The following is an 18,862-nucleotide window of genomic DNA, read 5'->3' as shown; positions in this document are numbered from 1 at the left end:
CTAATAAGAACCAAATAAAATTAAAATAACAACTTATTTATTTTTTTCTTCTTCATCAGCTTTGCTTCCAAGTGGTGAAGAGATGGAAGAACATAGATTACTGTAAGCACAGTTAAGTGGACAGGATAATTCAATTGCTATCACCAATTATTAATATTAATAAAATTGAGAATTTTCATTTCATCGGAGATTTTTTGAGATCGTTAAACCACCGTCACTTGTGTGTGTGAGTTGCTTTTTCCACAATTGCAGGCACGAGTAGGATTGATGGCGATGGTAACAGTGATCTCCTGGATAAGCCCTGAAAAGGGAACCTTACAAAGGAGAAACCTCCCAACATCCCTCCAATTCCAAACCTTTGGTTCCTCGTGGGTCACGTGTCCCTTATTACCGAGTATGGAACACTGGGTATATATCCAAGAAATAATATAAAAAAGTCTCAGCCTTTTTGTTGATTCCTCAACTGCCACCGTTGAGCCTCGTACTATGATGAAGCCAACAGCTATAAACAGACCATGTTTCAGACCACCATTGTTGCCCTTGTGTGTTCCTCGTCATAACCCATATTTTCTGGCAAGAAATGGTCTTTTCTCCGGTTTGTCTCTGGTTTCACTGCCGAATGCCAGGACGTTTTCATTTACTGTACGTGCCACTGAGAATTCCAATCAGGTCATCTTCTTGATTTCTACTATGTTGACATTTCATGATTGGTGTTTTACTTTTTTACTTTTAACAATAGCCAGAGATGACGTTCGTTGAGGTCCCCAAAATTTAATTTTTGGTAATTTGACTGGGAAAACAAAAATGTGTTTTGAGGTAAGTTTTCTTGATGAGTGTATGTAATAGAGCAATTTGTGGTGGGATATTGGGTGCAGAGTGCTTGATGGTTGTCTTCAATGAGCGGGAAGCTATTTCCCGCCAAGGGCGCCCACTTGTGTTTGAACATGTTGTTATTGTTGTGTAAGCCTGTATGGGTGGTGGAATAGCGCATTTGACAGAGCACAGTGATGTATACTGTTAGTGCACTTTCCTTCTAGAGTATTCTCTGTTGAAATAAAAAATATATTCTGTTAGTGCACAGTGATATGAATTCAAGAATGAAAAACCAGTGATTTTTCCCCTAAAAAAATATTCTCTGTTGAAATAAACACAATCTAAGGCTTGCATATTTTCTCAACAGTTATGTATCAGAAAATGTCACAAGTTGCAAATTTTAGGAGAGCTTGTGACAAGATGTCCTTGTTGTAGCATTTTCTTTTAAAGATCGCTCATCTACATGCATCCTTGCATGTTACAAGTCATATATTAACTAATTATCTATCTATGGGGCAGTAGTGTATACAACTACAGATTATAATACATCATAATCATGTAGGCATCTCTATTGGTTTGATCTGAAACTGAGAAACCAGATGCATAAACTAGGTTGAAGAAGGAAAAGTACTTGCCTAGCAGGATTAAAGTAAGCTTGGTGAAAAATGAATTGTATTTTCAATAATTATTGTTGAGGCTTTTTTGCCTTGTTGCAGGATGCATACATCTTTTTGAACGTATTTTTGTTCATTCTTATAGTTTGAAATCTTTTTAGTGTCCATAATTGAAATGTGTGCTTCTTAGGAATAATATTGTTTTGCACAATTGGCATGTCATGACATGCTTGGCTTGAAGTGAAAAGTATTACTTGCTTTACAGGGAAACTCAGATGGAAGTACTCACAAGAAGATTTTGAAATCAGCATATATGTCAACCTTAACAAAAGCATTCTTACATTTCACTTTGAGTAACTTTCTTCCTATAGGTAATATTGATCATTCTTGAGGGACTAATTTACTTATTTCTTCATTATTAACATTGTTAGTGGAAGGTGTTTTTTATGTGGTTTCTTGACATGAAGGTAGGTTGAATTTTACATGATCCTCATGTTAGTTAATTCATGAGTTTTGATGTTTCACTATCACACTTGATTGATGATAATGCTACTGTTGATTTTGACAAGAGCGTGCAAACCTACTCAAGAAAGCTTCGTTCCTTTTGGAAGTATGTTGTGAAACTTTACTCACCAGCTTTAGACTCTGTCATATTGGTGCTTGGCATGATTGAAATGAGTAACTTGCTGTCATGCATGGGGCTCAGGTTATGTTTGTGTATTGGGAATCACTTTAGTGTTTTATCTGAATGTGGCCTTGGTCGGTGTGCTTCAAATGCCTTTTGAATCTGAGTGGCTTTTCACGTTTAATTGATTGGATTGACGTAGTTGAACTCATATTTGGTTCTGCAAGTTCTTCAATATTATAGCAAACCTTTCACCGCCACCACCATGACTATCATCATTACTTGTCTTTACAAGCTCATGATTTGATATGCATCCTATTGTAAGTAATATGTACTTTTAAAGCTTGAGTTTTTTTTTTTTTTCATTTAGCACTAAAAAATATGAGTTGAAGTTGCTGCAAATTAATCTTTTGGCATTGCATGTTCTTTCCTACTATGAATTACTAATCTTGTAACTCAAATTGTAGCTCTGATCAGTGGAGTAGTTTTGGGAATTGCAAATCCAACTCTTGGCTGCCTTGCTCACAAATATTCATTGTCAAAATTTAGTACTTCCGGAATTTTCTTTATCTCAGGTAGTTCTGTTCATCATGACTTGTATGTTGACATGTCTTTTTGTTAGCCTTTCCTAAACTCCTCTTGAATCGTATAGGACTGAAGTTACAAGGTGGGGAATTTCAAGCTGTTGCAAAAGCCTGGCCAGCTGGAATATTTGGGCTCGTATGACTTTCTATTTTTTATATGTTGTCTGTATGCTGAACTTCTCTCCTTTGATCATTTATCTTCTCCAAATATTTAGTGATGAGATGCTAGTATTGACTACATTTCTCTATTTCCTTCTCTTAGGAAGTTATTGATCAATAAGGAGAATTTTATGCCAATTATCCTTTGAAAATAATCTTAATTTGATCTTGATTCTTAAGAACTTGGGAAGTTCCTTCTCTTAGGGAGTTATTGCTCGTATTTCCTTCTCCTAGAACATGGATCATGAAATTATCAACAAAATTAAAGTATTGATATGAAATATTGTGAAATCTCTCTCTCTCTCTCTCTCTCTTCTGATTCTAGTTCTACTTTCTTGAGTAAGTGAAAGCATGACTAAGATATGTTTCTCTAAAATCAATGACATTTCAGACTTGCAGTTTTGATATATTAATAGAGTGCATTTGCTAGACACATTCAATAGTGGATAGTCAGGTTATCTTCTTGAGCACATGGCTTTCTAACTTCAATGCTTTCTTGCATTCTTTAAGTTACCAAACGTTTTCATGTACATTTGCTTCAGTTTGTAACTGTCTACATTGTGTTTCATTTAAGTACTTGAATTCAGGATATAAACTAATAGGATCTCTGGTTCTTGTATTATTTGTAGTGTATGCGTAAAAGGACTTCCATAAATTTTATATCTTTTGGTATAAAAAGAATCCCAGCTTTCATTTTATGCCCCTTATAATGAGCTAAGGTTATGAAATACATTGCTCTGCAATTTTGTCTAGGTTCTGCAGATCTCCTATACATTTTAAATGCTTAAGGATATCTACTCAATTTATCAAAGCGAGATAGGTTCTACATAATTGATCACTTTTACCAACAACACCCACCCCTCCCCCATTTAAAGAAAAGAAAAATCTGTCCATACATTCTCCTACCACAGAATAGCAATGTTGATACCTTGGTGCATATATGTTTGTTATAGAGACTAATCTTTTGAATGTGTATAGATCTGCAGTTTCCATAAAGCCTCTAAATGCTTTGTTGATAGAGTGCCTTAAGTGTTTTAGTTGATTGTCCAGGCTTCAATTCTGTTGCTTAGTCCCTTCTTCTCCATGCTGATTTTGCAAGTTCAGCTTGTGCCTCAGGAGTTTGTAACAGGCATGCAGGCTAAACACTTAAGCTGCAGTTTTTTTTTTTTTTTTGGCAAAGTTGCTGATTTGATGTTTCTTGAAACAGGATTGGCTATTTTTAGTTGTATGCCAACAACATTATCAAGTGGAGTTGCATTGACACAAGTACTCCATGAACTTTTTTCTTTCTTTCTTTTTTTTTTTTTTTTTCTTTATCCAATAGTGCTTTCAGCAAGTATTATGCTATATGCTTAAGAAGGATAAATGTGGCATAATTGCAGCTTGTTGGTGGGAACTCTGCTCTTGCTCTTGCAATGACTGTGATATCCAATTTATTAGGCATTTTAACAGTAAGTTTAGACTTACCAGTACCAACTACTCTGTTTTACTCCACTTTTATACCTATACTAAATTATGCTATAATGGAGTAAACCTTTTCTTCTCTTCTTTGATGCCCATAATTTATATGGAAGAAGAGTGAACAAGTTTGATCATTCATTGAATTCAAGGCTGTTTTCTCTTCTGTTAGGCTATATTATTGTTTATTGTGCTATTATAATGGTTAAGTTTCAGTTCAATAAGGAATGACTTGTGTAATGTTTCATCAACTTTTGCACAAATAATGAGTGTACCGATCACTGATCAGATAGCAACACTTAATGGTTTTTATGCACAGAAGTTATGTAACACCTTAGACTAATAACTCCTATAAATTAATGTTTGGGCGCGCTACTGTTACTCTTGACCTTTAAGTATATTATTTTATAAATATATAAACCATAAAACTGGAGTAGTTGTAAATTTAGAACTTTTCTATTACATGCATACAAATTTACCAGAGCTCTAAACCACTATAACATAATGTGAGCGTTTCATAACCTTCTAATCACACCCCTTGCATGACAATCTTCATACCTATCAATTTTACATAAAATAATATCATATTCCTTACGTTATACTCTACTATTGTTTAGCTCAAGCTCCTGAGTCGTTGTCGTTCCTGTCTTGCTGTCTGGTTCAATTCCTCTTTTATCTGTAAAGAAAATTTACAATTGGAAGGATGAGTTAACGGCTCAGTAAGCAAGTAAGTTGGTGCTAGTGTGTGACTGCATTAACATTTCATAGCTTATTCATGAACATAAATAAAAAAACTTTATAGAAATCATTGCTCCAATTTCTGAAAAAATTTCTTAGTAAACACTTGAACATTTTGCTGAAAGCATAAAAAAAACATTTGACTAAACATTTCAACTTCAATGGTTGATTGGGAGGATCATTGCAAAAATTGAAATATTGAGGGGGACATTGCAAAAAGGATAGTAGTTAGAGGGGGTAAATGTAGTTAACCCTAAAAATAATTGCTACCATTCTCGCCGTTGATATTGTTATTGCCGAGCAGAAAGTTTTTTGCCTATACTTCCTTTTTCTTTTGTCAGTTTTATGCTTTATTCCATCATAGTTGATTTTTTTAAGCTCATCTTGTAAGAGAAGCTTATTCATCTTTTATGTGATTTTATCGACACGCCACTAACATATATGTCTATTTACATGAGTTATCCTTCTAAGCAATAAAATATGCTGCAATAATTCATTGTTAATGTAATGGAATGGCTGCCATATTTTATAAGAGATGTTTACTATGAGTGTATCCATACCATTTTTTTTTCTCCTGATCAATGCTGTGCTGATGTTATTACTCTAAGCATCATTCTGTTGCCAATATCTCGAGCAGATTTCAATGTTTTCAAATGGATAAAATTGCAACAGCAGCTCATACTTTTCTCCCGACCTTTGGTATTGTGCATTCATTGTTTTCCCTGCAAGAAGTTTGTATTTGTTCTTAGATGAACTCCCATGGAGTCTGCATGTCGAGGCTGCTTTCTTATGCAGGCATACGTAAGAATTGCTTAATCAGATATGCAGTAGTGTCTTTAATCTTTTTCTATTCATAATATTGTTGAGTGTTGTTTTGTCTTTTTCCTGGAATAGCTCATTGTTATCTGACAATGCAGGTGCCATTTTGGATCTCACAGTTTTTCGCTGATGGTTTTGGTGTACCCATTCCAGCAAGGGAGCTATTTTGGAGTCTAATTTTCACCCTTCTCATCCCTTTAGTTTTGGGAAAGGTCCCTTCCTTGCCTTTGTTTCAAGTTATTTTACCCGTAGTTTGAATTTTCCAGTTTGGCAGAAATAGTAAATAACAAAATCATCTCCTTATTGTTGCATAAAAGCCCTCTCTAACAGTCATAATCACAGCCTCCCCTTAAAGTTTTTACCTGATGCTTGTAAAATTACCAAAGGAGTGAAAGAAAAGAAGAAAATCTATATTTTCCACATTAAATCCAAACCATAAATATTATATGATTAATAAAAATCATAAACAAGTACAAATTAAAAAGAGGTTGTGGTTATTCATCAATTGAACCAATGTAGCTCCATTTTCTATAGTCTTATAATTACTGATTTGCTGTCAGTTCGTAAGTGAAAGTATGTAGAACTGCAAAGTTTACTCACTAAGTACTGATGTCTCTGGAACCAATACTGTGACTGGCTAGAGAACTTATTCGCACCATGTAACTGTCAAGTCCGTAAACACTATCCTTTGTCCAATTTTTGTTAATTAAAGCCCCGTGTTGTATGGTGCTTATTTTGAAATATGAAAGTTATGTCCTTAGCTGAATCGAGATCTATGGTTGTTTCACATTTTTATCAAGAGAAGGGGACTAGCGAGACAGTATCTCTCTCTCTCTCTCTCTCTCTCCTTCCAGGGATAAATATGACCAATTTCCTTTGCTGTTAAATACAAACTAATGGTAGAAGAAATGGCCATAATTTGTTTACTGATATGTTCACCAGCTATGTTTATTAATTTATCCCTACCCTAACTTTTATTCATGCAATCACTTCGCCTTGAATTTAAATCTATATCATAGTGTCTCTCCATGGTAACACACTCAAATAAAACCTTTGGACCAATCCATTTATATACCAAAAGTAAATATGCCTAACATTTCCTATGACCAATCCAGAATATATCAGCTCTCTAGTCTTAAGGATATTTTTCCAAGTCACTATTGGAAACTCTTTTACCTGAAAATTTATCATGGGGAAAAGGTTTACTATACACTAATGTTACCTACATATTATATGTGATTGTGATAAGCTTTTGATCTTGAAGGTACTATTAATTTAACCTTTAGCACCCGAAGTTATTTAAAACATCAAATTGTGTCTTGTACTGGATTCAGGTAAAATGCTAATGTGTAGAGTATTTGAATAATAAGACTGAAGTAGCAGGGCCAATTGATGCTGAATTTTCTCATACTAGTTCCACTGTGATAAAGCGATTACAGCTTATTGATAGATCTTGATTATCATTAAAAATCACATACAGAGGCAACCGTATTGGAACTTTTGAGGGTCATTCAGTTGATCAAAACATTTTAGTCTCTATGCTACATGATCATGAATAACATATTACAGGTAAGCTAACCTTCCACTCAAATACCGGCTTATGAAATGGCGCTAATGTTTATCTGGTTTTCTGGTTTTTAACTTTTGATCAGATTAGGAAGCACCATGGGATTAATGTTATGTTTACCCAGGTTGCTGAAAATATTCAGTAGCTGAAATGCACTCTACTTACAACTTTTAGATTCCTTCCCATAATGAAAAACCATTATATGTCAGAAGGACAAGTCTTTTATAAAGAACAAATAATTGAATAGACTGTCTAGTAAGGAAGCATCAATAGTCCAAATACTTCCTCCTATCTTTCCTGTATTTGTTTGTACCATGACTGCTACATGATCAGCAACAAACGTTGAATTGTATATCATCTATATCAAAAGTTAAGATCGGCATGTGTCCTACTTATGTACTCTACGAACGATTTTTGTTTCCTTAACTTTCTTATCTCTTTTATTTTTCTGGATTATGGTACTGCTAAAAGGTTATAGGCAATATTAGATGAATGGTTTAACTTCACCATTTTTATCATTTTCCTTGACCTTCCACAGTTTGCAGGATTTTTATGTGATTTTTCATTGACAGGTAGTACGGAATATGTTTAAAGGTAATACAATACCTCTATTGTTCTTCACTTATTTTTGTTTAAAATTTATAATTTTTTCTGTGTACGAAAAGTTTAAGTTCCCCTTTTTACATCGTAAAAATCATGTCTATCTCATTATTGAAACTATACTATGCTAGTTCACTTTAGAAGACCTAGTCTGACTACAGTTAGTAGTAGTATAGATTAGTTAGATTCCTAGAACAGAAGAACAGCCTTTACTTTATATTATATGAGTTCTGGATAGCTGGGAAATTATTTCTTACATATTTTTGTTTTCCTACTTTCTTTTCCCACAAAATATCTTATTATGATTGGTTTATAGGTCTGGCAGCATACATTGATCAGAATCAAAGGATTTCCTCAATGATAAGTACAATCCTTCTTAGTCTTGTGAGTATTTGAGCTTACTTGAAGCGAGAAAACAGGGCATTTTCTAAGTTTTATGGTCATGGCAATAAATATTGATTATCCTTTTGTTATTTCTTTTTTGAAAAGTTATCCATTTTTTATCGTCGTTTGGAAATCTGAGTAAAAAGTACACGGAAGCTTCTCAAAGCATAGTAGCATTTAGTATATGCTGGTAAAAATATAAAACCAATGAGAAAGAAGTTAAAATGCTAGAAACAGTAATTACAAATTGTGGAAGAAGAAGTTGAGAAAGAGGTGTGATTGGCTTCAACATATCAATTAAATGCTTACTGCATGACAAATTTAGTCCCTACCAATTCGTCAAAGTCATTGGCTTTTGACTTATGAGCGTGCCTCCATGATACAATGATGCCTAGACTTAAGGTTATGTTTGCTTTCGCCACGCAATAACAAATGGCAAACACCCTCTATGGAAATCTGTCTGCTCAAGTAGCAGTTGTCCTGTTCTTTGGGTGAATGATTTACCACCAAAGATTAGAAAAAGAAATACAACAGAAAGTTCTTTGAGTATAGAAAGTCAAGAAGAAGATAATGACTTTGAAGTCTTTAACAAGTCTCGATGAAGGCGATGGCTTTGGATGGTAAGCTTTGGGGTTTCTTTATCAATCAAAACTTGTTTGTTTGGAACCAGTGCACCTTTCATTGTTTATTTGTTCTGTTGCTTCTTCCTTCGTTCTCTTTTTATCTTGGTATTCCTTACTGGTTTTTATCTACTGGAAGTATTTTTGTGAGTACGTTCATGATCCATTACTAATAACTTTTCTAACTTTTTCTAGACGCCATGGATGCAAGTAAGTAAATCAAGACCCTTGCTTTTAACGTTTATGCCGCAAGTATTTATTGAAGCCATTGGGATGGGAATGTGAGTTCTTCCTATATCAATTAGATGTTCTTTTTTATCTTGGCTCATTAAGAAAAAGAAAGAAAGAAAGGGTTTTGCACTGGTCTCTCTCTGTTTTGGCGTATTTGCATTATTACCTGTCTTTGCCAGATAGTTTTCCATTAAGTTCTTTTTAGTTAACAAAACAATCAAATTCTTTAGTTAAAGAAAAAAGAACTTGTGATCGTCTCACAAATATCATCATCTGCCTTTGTTTGCAGATTAGTGCATCTCACCTTACTGGGTTTTAACACCATTGCATTAAAGTGCATGTCAGCTGCTTTTGGTGGTACTGAATCCATTTTTGCAAAGAAAGAGAATTTCCGTGCTCTCTTAATAGTTTGTAGCCAGGTTAGTTTAGTAGTTGCGAATGATGTCACTCATTAGCTACATCTTATTGATCTCCATATTATCAGATGACTAACCATCAAGGCTGACCATTTGTGGAATCAAATTTGAAAGATAGAACCTAATTATGTTGGACTATATTGATACTCCTGCTTAACCATCCCATATCTGCAGTGACAACATAAGAAGGCTCTAATCCCATGTGGGATATCTTATATATTGTTATCTCCTTGAATGAATTTCTTTCACTTCATTTTGGATGTGATAGACAATGAAAATGTCCAACAAAAGATGGTTGTTCCATTCTCTCTTTTTGGTAGCCAATGTAAATTGCATTTCTATTCCTATATTTCTGTTCTCGGGGGAGAATGCAATGATAGATCTTTCAAGGACCATGAGCATAAAGCTGCATTTTTTTAACTCTTTTTGTGCTCAGCTTTCATGATTTTCTTTTCTTTTCTTCTTCCTATGTACCCAAGTTGCGCCCTTCGCTTTTTAATAATATTTCGATTACTTGTAAAAAAAAAAAGAATCAGAGTTTTTTGAAATGAAAATTAGCTTTTAACAGGTTCACCTCATTATGTAGAAAGCCCTGCTTATCGTTGTAGCTGTGGTGGAGCAGCTCAGTGGTACACTAGGTGAATCAGGGCTGCTAGTTCTTCCTTGTGTTGCTGCACATATTAACCAGGTTCTTGTCATCTCACTCTTTTCCTTCTCAATTGTTTGTCCTTATTTTCTGTTTTTTCTCTCTTGGTTAGAGCTAGTTTTAGAAGGAACATTTTCAGCTTACACTAAATTATTGGTGCAGGTCATCATCGATTCACTATTGGTAAACTTTTGGCTCCAGAAAGATAAGTCATACGACAAAAATTTTGAAGCATGACCCTCCTTGATTTGAGAAAACAAAAAAAAAAAAAACACCCTTAAAGTTGCATGGTAATTGCTTCATCCATGACAAAAGATAGGGTTTATTTTAATGACTAAGTTCAGCAACTGTGAGCCTGTTGAGGGCCTCTTGAAATGAGATTTGTATGGATTGGAATGATGACTGTAAATGTTGTAGTTATATTCTGAAATTGGAATGATAAAAATGAATGTACGGATGAATGCTAGAATTTTGTTTTTGTTCCTCACCAAAAGGTATTCCTTTTGCTATAATTTAATAAAGAAAAAATGTATTTAAAAGTATAAATTAGAATTGTATTACAAAAGGATTTTAGAAAATTTGGTTGCAGTATAATTCCATTCACAATTATATTGCTCCACACCAAACAAAAGAATACATATTCAGTACGAGAGCTCATTCTATCAAGATGTAGTGTAAAATTTCTTTTATAGCCTTCAATAAAAATTTGATACATTAGGTAAAAACACAATGAAGATGAAAACAATGTATCTTTAATTCAAATCAATCTCATGAACTTTGCTATTCATTATAACCTAACGGCTAACGCCCATCACTCATCACAGGACCCTTTCCCCCCAACTCATGTTCGAGCCCTCAACACTGGAATCTCTAAAACTAACTAAGACGGTGACTCCGGTGATTTTATCAGTAAATATTTTGTCAAGTGAATGAAAATTATTTGGTGTGAAATATTATATTATTTTTTGTGTTTCAAGTTGAGTTGTAAACTTTTTACTGAAGGGTGCAAAACAATGAATTTATATCATGACCTAATTGAAAGGATTCTCATTCTCATATTATAGCCAAACTAAGGAATACAATAGTTGTTCGGTTACAACTTCTCTCATTCCCAATAATAGTTATTTTTCTTTTTCAATGAAATAGTTATCCTACGTAATAAATATACTCTAAAGGTTAAAAATGTTTGGATTAACAAAAAAGAAAAAAAGAAAAAAAAAAGTTAAAAATATTAAAGATTACTTGAGCTAAATAGCTAGCTGGGACTAAGTCCGCCGTACTACTAGAAGCTACTTAACCCGAGGTACCAGGGCCAGCCCAATGTATTGGAGAGCCTTAGGCAAAACTTTAAAATTGAACCTTATTTTTTTAATATTTAAATATTAATTAAATAATATTTATTTAATATTGCAGGAAATCTTTACTTAATAAGCACCCATTCCGTACTTAGTGATTTTTGTTTGAGACTAAAATTACCATTTTGCCCTTATTCTTTGTTCTTTATACTTAAATTAAGCAGGTTTATTTTTGTCTTTCAGCATTTTCGTAGATTACAAAATAACCATTTTAACATTTTTGAAATGTGAAAAGTTGAACATTTTAACCTTTTGTGAGGGGCTGCATTTCTGCAAAATAATCACAACAGACAAGTTTGTGGGATTCTCAGAATTTTTTTTTATTTTTTTTTTAATTTTTAGAGGGCCTCGATATTATATACAAATAATATTATTTTTTAAAAAACATGTTGGCTGTTGAGGGCCTCGTGGCCGTTGTGCAGAAGGCCTCTATATTATAAAAAAATAATATTATTTTTTTAAAGCATGCTGAAGGCCTCAAGAAAGCATGTTGAGGCCTTGATATTATAAACAAATAATAATATTTTTCTTAAAGCATGTTGAGGGCCTTTATGCAAAATTTTTTTTGCCTTATTAAAAAATATTTTGAGCTTTAAAAAAATCTTTTTTGAGCCTTAGAAATCTGCGACTCTAGATGCCGGCCTAACTCGCCTAGCGGTTGAGCCGGCCCTGCGAGGTACGTGCATTGCTAGGAATTTAGTCAATTTACTCAAGCATCTACCTTATTGATCAGTACTTGTATATCTGACCAGAAAACAACAAAAGATCTGAAGGACACCAACCTTTCATTTGGATAGTGTTGAAGTACAATGTCCTAGGAAGCTTGGAAAATCTGGAACCATTATGAAGCATGGTGTAATTCCTTAAGTGTATCTCACCCCAAAATGATGTCTAATTGTCTTCTTGCTCTACGCATATTATATCATCAAGACTTGTGAGTAATACATAAAATATTACAAAATACAAATAATTATAAGAGAGATTTTAAAAGCAGTATATATATATATATATATATATATATATATATGAAGGTGGCGATTTTGTCCTCCAGGTACATATATATTTATAGGTTGGGATGGGTGCATGACTATCAATCAGGAATACGATTCGAAATGATAGAATGAGATTTGGCTTACATGATGTTATTAAAATAACAGCATGTATCCTGTAGTTTAATTAACGGTCAAGATTGAATTTCTCAAAATCTCTTTTCATTTTCTCTCTCTTATTAAATGCTTATAAAAGTAAGTCAACTTTAAAATTCAATCTTGACCGTTGATTAAACTACAACATACATGCTGTTATTTTAATAACAATATGTAAGCCAGATCCGAATGAGATCTAGCTTACATGAATGGAAAGAATAAAAAGAGGGCACAACGTGTGAGATTACAAAGGAATAACAAGCATACTTACTTTCGGGGATTTGTGCCCCTATTAATGAGAGAGGACGTGTGAAAATGGCTCTGAATGCTTGACAAGTGGCAGTTAATGGGCCACCAGTTGGGCCTTGGAGGCCCATGAGTACATAGTATGTTCATTGTCAAACCGTGAGATGTCATTCCACCTAAAACCAATTGGTGCTAAGGAAGACAAACATAAGTATTTTATGGACCTTGATATTGCGCCTAGTAGGCCTATTTTTATAGCAGTCTTAAGGAGTTGTAGCATTGCGTCCTCGATCACAATGACGCTTTCACGACTCGATTCCATGGCTTACTAGCTCTAGTACCATTTGTCGGACTGTGGACTGTCATTCTACCTAAAACCAATTGGTGTTAAGGGATGCAAATTTAAATATTTTATGGACCTCAACGTCGTGCCTTAATAATATTAAACTTATGTTATATTTTTAATAATAAACTTAATAATGTTATATTTTAAATAATATTTAAAGGTAGTGTACAGAATCTTCTTTTGGGCAAATGACAAACTGAATCAGTACTGAATCTTATATATATATATATATATGCTGGTGCTTCCGCTAATGATGTCTTATAGTAAGGATTTGGAAGGGAATATATATTTCTGTTTACTGGCCCATGCCAGTATCCTGGGGTCTTTGGAAGTGGATAAGAAACTGAAATTTGGTAAGAGAAAAATTGTCATCAAGCAATGCCGAGGCACCACGTCAATATATATATATCTGATTACATTTTGTCGTTGAGAGATTTGCTGACACTTTCTCAACTTCCTCATTGTGTCTTCATGTGCATGCGTGTGTTTTTTTGCGGGCCTAGCTCTTGGCTCTTGCTGCTTGTTTCTGCACGTGTACATGTTCTGATGATCATTTGCACTCGAGCCGCCTGTGAGGAGTAGAACAAGGCGGGCCCCGGAAGAGGGATACGACAGTTTACTGTATGTTTTTTTGTGCTCTCTCTCTCTCTCTCTTTCTCATTGGATGACAAGTTTTTACGAGAATTGGGTTTACAATAAGATCAAATGTATTTGTTTTACTGTCACAGTTGGAGTAAACATAAATCCACTTATAATATCCATGAAGATTAAATTGCTACATGTACTATTATGAGGTTTGTGTCCTACATTAAGAAAGTATCAAGAATAAGAGTGGTTAATATAACTAAGTGGACTTAAGCCCATTAACTCAAGCTTTTAGACTAGAAGTGGAGTCCTAATATATATATATATATATATATATATATATATATATATATATTAATTTACTCTTGTTTGACTCATCTTGGAGTTCCCCAACAATTAGTATCAGAGCCCATGATTAGCTTCCACTGTTGTTGATACGAGTGTCTTGGTTTGACTCCAATAATGAGAGGAGATTTCTAGTATATGTACTTGTGAGGTTTGTGTCCTACATTGAGAAAGTACAAAGAATAAGAGTAGTTAATATATATACTAAAATTTTTTGACGAGAAGTAATATTCTAATATGTATATTAATTTACTCTTATTTGACTCTCCTTAGTGCTTGTCTCCCTATCACTACGTATTGATGAAAATTTGCGAAATATGGTGACAAAATCATTATCTATACAAAAGATTAAAACTTTTAGAAGAAAAATGAACTTGGTGAAGTTCCACATAATGGGGATCGAGAGAGAAAGATTTGTTGGGTGGTTCCTCATGGAAACAAGCCAAGTGTACAAGAGAACAAATGGGCTAGCCTTTGTTTTATTCCAAAAAGTAAGACGCATTGGCTTTTTAAGACTAAAAACAAGAAAGAAAAAGCAACCAGAAACACGACAAGAGAGAGAGATATCAATCTGGAGAGTAACGCCGGATTGAGAGAGAAAAGAGAGAAATATTGGAGCTTTTTTCGCATACTTATTTCCATCATGTAATGGAGTGTTGCTTATGGTTCGATTTTGATGAGATTTTAGCATGTTGTTTATAATGATGAGAGTTTTGTAATAACTGGTGTCGATCGTTTGAATTTCTCTCTAGTTGCTTAGTTGCTCTTACCTATTGGAGTGACGAATTTACTTTAGAATGTTGTTCGTGACGATTCGAGCTTTATATTAACTAGTGTCGATTGTTAGATTTTCTCTCTTATTGCTCGGTTGCTCATACCTACTAAGAGTTCTTTTTCTTTGTCATTCTTATTGAAATGCACTATAGGAGTGACAAATTTACATTAGTATGTTGTTCATGACGATGAGAGCTTTGTATTAACTGTGTCGATTGTTGGATATTCTCTCTAGCTAGTTACTTAGTTGTTCATACCCATTTAATGATATCTTTGTTTGTTTTTCTTGTTGAAATGCACTCTTGGAGTGACAAATAAGAGAGAGAGAGAGAATTCGGCATCAATTTTGATCATATTTAACGCTCAATCAGGAGGTCTCTTGGGGGACTATGCTTCAACTTTCAAGCATATACTATTAACCACCAAATTTCAATAAACTCAGTTTGGTTTGAACTTGTCCATTTAGAAAGTTTTCAACCAATCATATATCACCACATCACACCAATGGGTCCCTCACAGCTAGTCAATTACAAAGTGCCACATGCTAGATATAGTTTGGTGCACAACTAATATGATCCCAAGTTTCATAATTGGATGCGGAAAAAAAAAGTGAAAAATAGAATGGCCACTCATACGCTGAAACGTTTTTAGACCTTTATTGAAGATAATATTGGGAATCCAATCATGTGTTGCCATGTTTGAGTGAAAATTAACACTTGTACTATTACACTGCTATGTTCTCTCAATCGGGGATTGTCTTCAATTAACAAAAGCATTGACTAAGGGAAATGTTTTTCTTACAAAAGAATCTGACAAAACTTTTATAAAGAATAATAATATGAAACTTCTTTTATCAACAAAAATATAATACACAAAAGTTTCCCCATCATAATATAATACAGAGCATCCGTCGCATCATTATTAAAAGTCTTCTATATGAGAGGGTCGAATTCCAGATCCATGTTTGATATCAGCGGAAGCCATGAAAGATTGGGAGGATGGGATGGGTGGGTCAAAGAAAGGCTTTTTTTTTTTTTTTTTTTAACAGATTGATCTAATACAAATGTAAAAAAGAATTTCGTGAGATAAAAGTGAAAAACTTTGTTTGATAATGTGAAGAAAGAAGTTTAACTTTTTTTTGTTTGACAATTTTTTTACAAGTTTTTACCTTGAGTTGCTGCCATAAGCTATCTTAGAATATATGGAAAATATATAATATTTTTCGTATATTTCATAATTATGCTAATATCAAATATTCTCTATTTATAGGTTGATTGTAATCAAATATTAGGATTGTAATTAAATCAAGAGGACCTTTGTTTCCTTCCGCTTTCTCTCTTCTCTCTCTCATTCTTCCGCTCTTCAATATATTTAACCTGGTATCAAAATTATTTCAACATGGTATCAGAGCCACTTTTTTGTGGCCTTCAACGTCATTGACATTTTCGACTGTTCTCTCCAACAATCTCATTGTTCCGCTACATCTACCTGCCACGCTCTTTCATGCATCACCACGCGCCGGTCATATTCGGTGCGCCGATCTAATAACCGCCCAAGTGGGCTCATTTTTCTTTTTTATTTTTTTTATTTTTGGCCCATCGTTAGCCCCTTTTGAAGTTTGGCTCATTGTTAGCCCTGGCCCGTTGTTGGCCCCTTTTTGGATTTTTACCTGTCGTCGAACCCTTTTGAAGTTTGGCTCATTGTCAATCCTGGCCCGTTGTCGACCCCTTTTGGAGTTTTGGCCCGTTGTTGACCCTTTTGTATCTGCATTCACCAGTCACCTGCCGCCATCGCTGGCCGTCCCGCCAGCCTCTATCTCTTTCGATAGCCACCACCATCTGTGGCTCGTTCTCGGCCTCCGCCACCGCCATTATCATTGTTTCTGATTTCAAACTCAAGGTTTCAGAATATTCCACATTGAGTTTGAGGGGGGATGTTAGATTATATGGAAAATAAATAATATTTTCCGTATATTCCATAATTATGTTTATATCAAATATTCTCTATTTATGGGTTGATTGTAATCAAATATTGTGATTGTAATCAAATCAAAGAGATTTGATTACAATAATTGTATTTAGACATTACCCTATAAATAGAGACATTTGTCTTGTAGACAAAATAACAAAGTTAATGAGCACAATATAGCCCTTAGGAGTATTCTTAGTGGTTGACATAGGTGTCTAACATCGAACCACCCGTAAGTTATTCGTGTTCATTCTCTCTCTTGCTTCTGTTATTATTTCCGCATCATCATTATTTTAATATGGTATCAGAGCTATTTCAACAAGCTACTTTCTTTTCGAACCCTCGATCCCTCTGAGTCTATGACTACTACAGTATTAATCTTTCCTTCTACTAAGAACACTCATAATGACTTATCTATTTTTTACTTTTATCTAAAATAGATAAGCAAAATACTAAAAAACCTTTTACATCAAATTATGCATCTCAAATGCAAAATACATGTAGTGGTGCACTGTTCACACATCCATCTCATTAATATATTATTTCTCTCTCCGCATCTCTCTTTTCCCAAAATTTTCTCCTACTAGTTCTCTTCCACATTTTTTTTTTCCCAAAATTTTCTCCTACTAGTTCTCTTCCACATTTTTCTTTTCCCAAAATTTTCTCCTACTATTTCTCTCTCCACATTTTTTTCCCAAAAGTTGAAAAATAATGTTAGTTCTTGTGTTAGCTTAATTCAGTTCCAAAATGCAGAGGTTACTGTTTACGGGCTCAAACACTGATATAGAATGCTCAAAATCCAATCTCCATCATTCATAATGTAGATTCATGTGTTATGAACGTCTCTGCAAAATTTCAGCTCAATCGGACCACAAACGCCCATCGATCGGAGCTGTTGATCAAGACTGGACAGCATTTCCAGAATGCTGTTTCACCCATTGCATGCCCTGTCTGGACAGGCCTTCCCCAGGTCCGGACCGCATTTTCAGAAACCTTATTTTTGCTCCGCAAGGCACTGTCCAGACAGCCCATTAACCTGTCCGGACACCCCGTAAGTTTTAGGCCAAAAAACGTGATTTTAAGTGGATTAAGTCTAAGATTTTGTCGGGGGTGTATATATATCATTATAGAAGAGAGATGCACGAATTTTTGTCCCCAAAGAATTTGTCAGAGGCTGTGCTAAGAGAGATCATATGTGGTGAGCGTTAAATTGAATCTCTTAGAGTTTTAGTTATTCCTTTGATAAATCTACGGTTGAGAAGTCTATCGGAATGGTCCAGTAAAGGAGAATCACGTTGAAGAAGATTGTGAGCAAGGAAACGAGTTGTAGGCTTGTCGATCTTACAGAGCCAAGGTCTTGCAAAGGGTTGTAAGTGTTCCTAGTGTTTGTAATCTCTGGATATCTTTTGATAGTGATTTCCTGGGTTTGGTTGCCCCGGAGAGGTTTTACTTTTAGATCGGTTTCTAAAAGGTTTCATCTTCGTAACCAAAATATCTGTGTCTGCCTCTTTATTGCTTTATATATTTTGGGTGATTGAATTGTTTATTGCTTCATAGTATTAATTCCGCATAAATTGTGATAAACAAGTTTTTGGAGTCGGCATAGCGTTTTTCAAATAAGATCTTTAAGAAAAATACAATCCTTACAAATTTTTTTTTATTTTTTTTTAATGATATAGATAAAAAAAAATAGATAATGGGATATATGGATTCTTTTAAAATTCATTTGCTAAACTAGATAAAGTGGGTTTTTATTAACCATTTTACATAAAAATATACCTAAACCAATGTGAATGTTCTTAGTCCCAACTCCCAACAGCTACA

The 18,862-nt window shown here is 34.2% G+C and overlaps 1 protein-coding gene across 1 annotated transcript; it reads left to right on the top strand.

The window, feature by feature from the left end:
* Positions 1-223: 223 nt before the first annotated feature.
* On the top strand, positions 224-10,765 carry LOC132164471 (probable sodium/metabolite cotransporter BASS4, chloroplastic). Its single transcript, XM_059574988.1, has 14 exons — positions 224-669; positions 1,693-1,798; positions 2,520-2,627; positions 2,705-2,772; positions 3,846-3,924; positions 4,003-4,061; positions 4,178-4,246; positions 5,909-6,022; positions 7,950-7,971; positions 8,294-8,361; positions 9,177-9,262; positions 9,502-9,631; positions 10,215-10,316; positions 10,437-10,765. Exons 1-14 carry the CDS (start codon positions 487-489, stop codon positions 10,509-10,511), a joined length of 1,269 nt encoding a protein of 422 aa, XP_059430971.1. The 5' UTR covers positions 224-486; the 3' UTR covers positions 10,512-10,765.
* Positions 10,766-18,862: the final 8,097 nt, after the last annotated feature.

This window comes from Corylus avellana, chromosome ca10 (assembly GCF_901000735.1).
Source record: "Corylus avellana chromosome ca10, CavTom2PMs-1.0".
Lineage (NCBI taxonomy): Eukaryota > Viridiplantae > Streptophyta > Magnoliopsida > Fagales > Betulaceae > Corylus > Corylus avellana.
Note: the sequence above shows the minus strand (reverse complement) of the source record. Positions and strands in the feature narration are given on the sequence as shown.

Excerpts from the sequence above, each read along its gene's own strand:
- LOC132164471 (XM_059574988.1), top strand. The coding sequence starts at position 487 with ATGATGAAGCCAACAGCTATAAACAGACCATGTTTCAGACCACCATTG. Across the intron at positions 4,062-4,177 it reads GTGGAGTTGCATTGACACAA|CTTGTTGGTGGGAACTCTGC; the intron begins GTACTCCATGAA and ends GCATAATTGCAG. Across the intron at positions 8,362-9,176 it reads GTACAATCCTTCTTAGTCTT|ACGCCATGGATGCAAGTAAG; the intron begins GTGAGTATTTGA and ends AACTTTTTCTAG.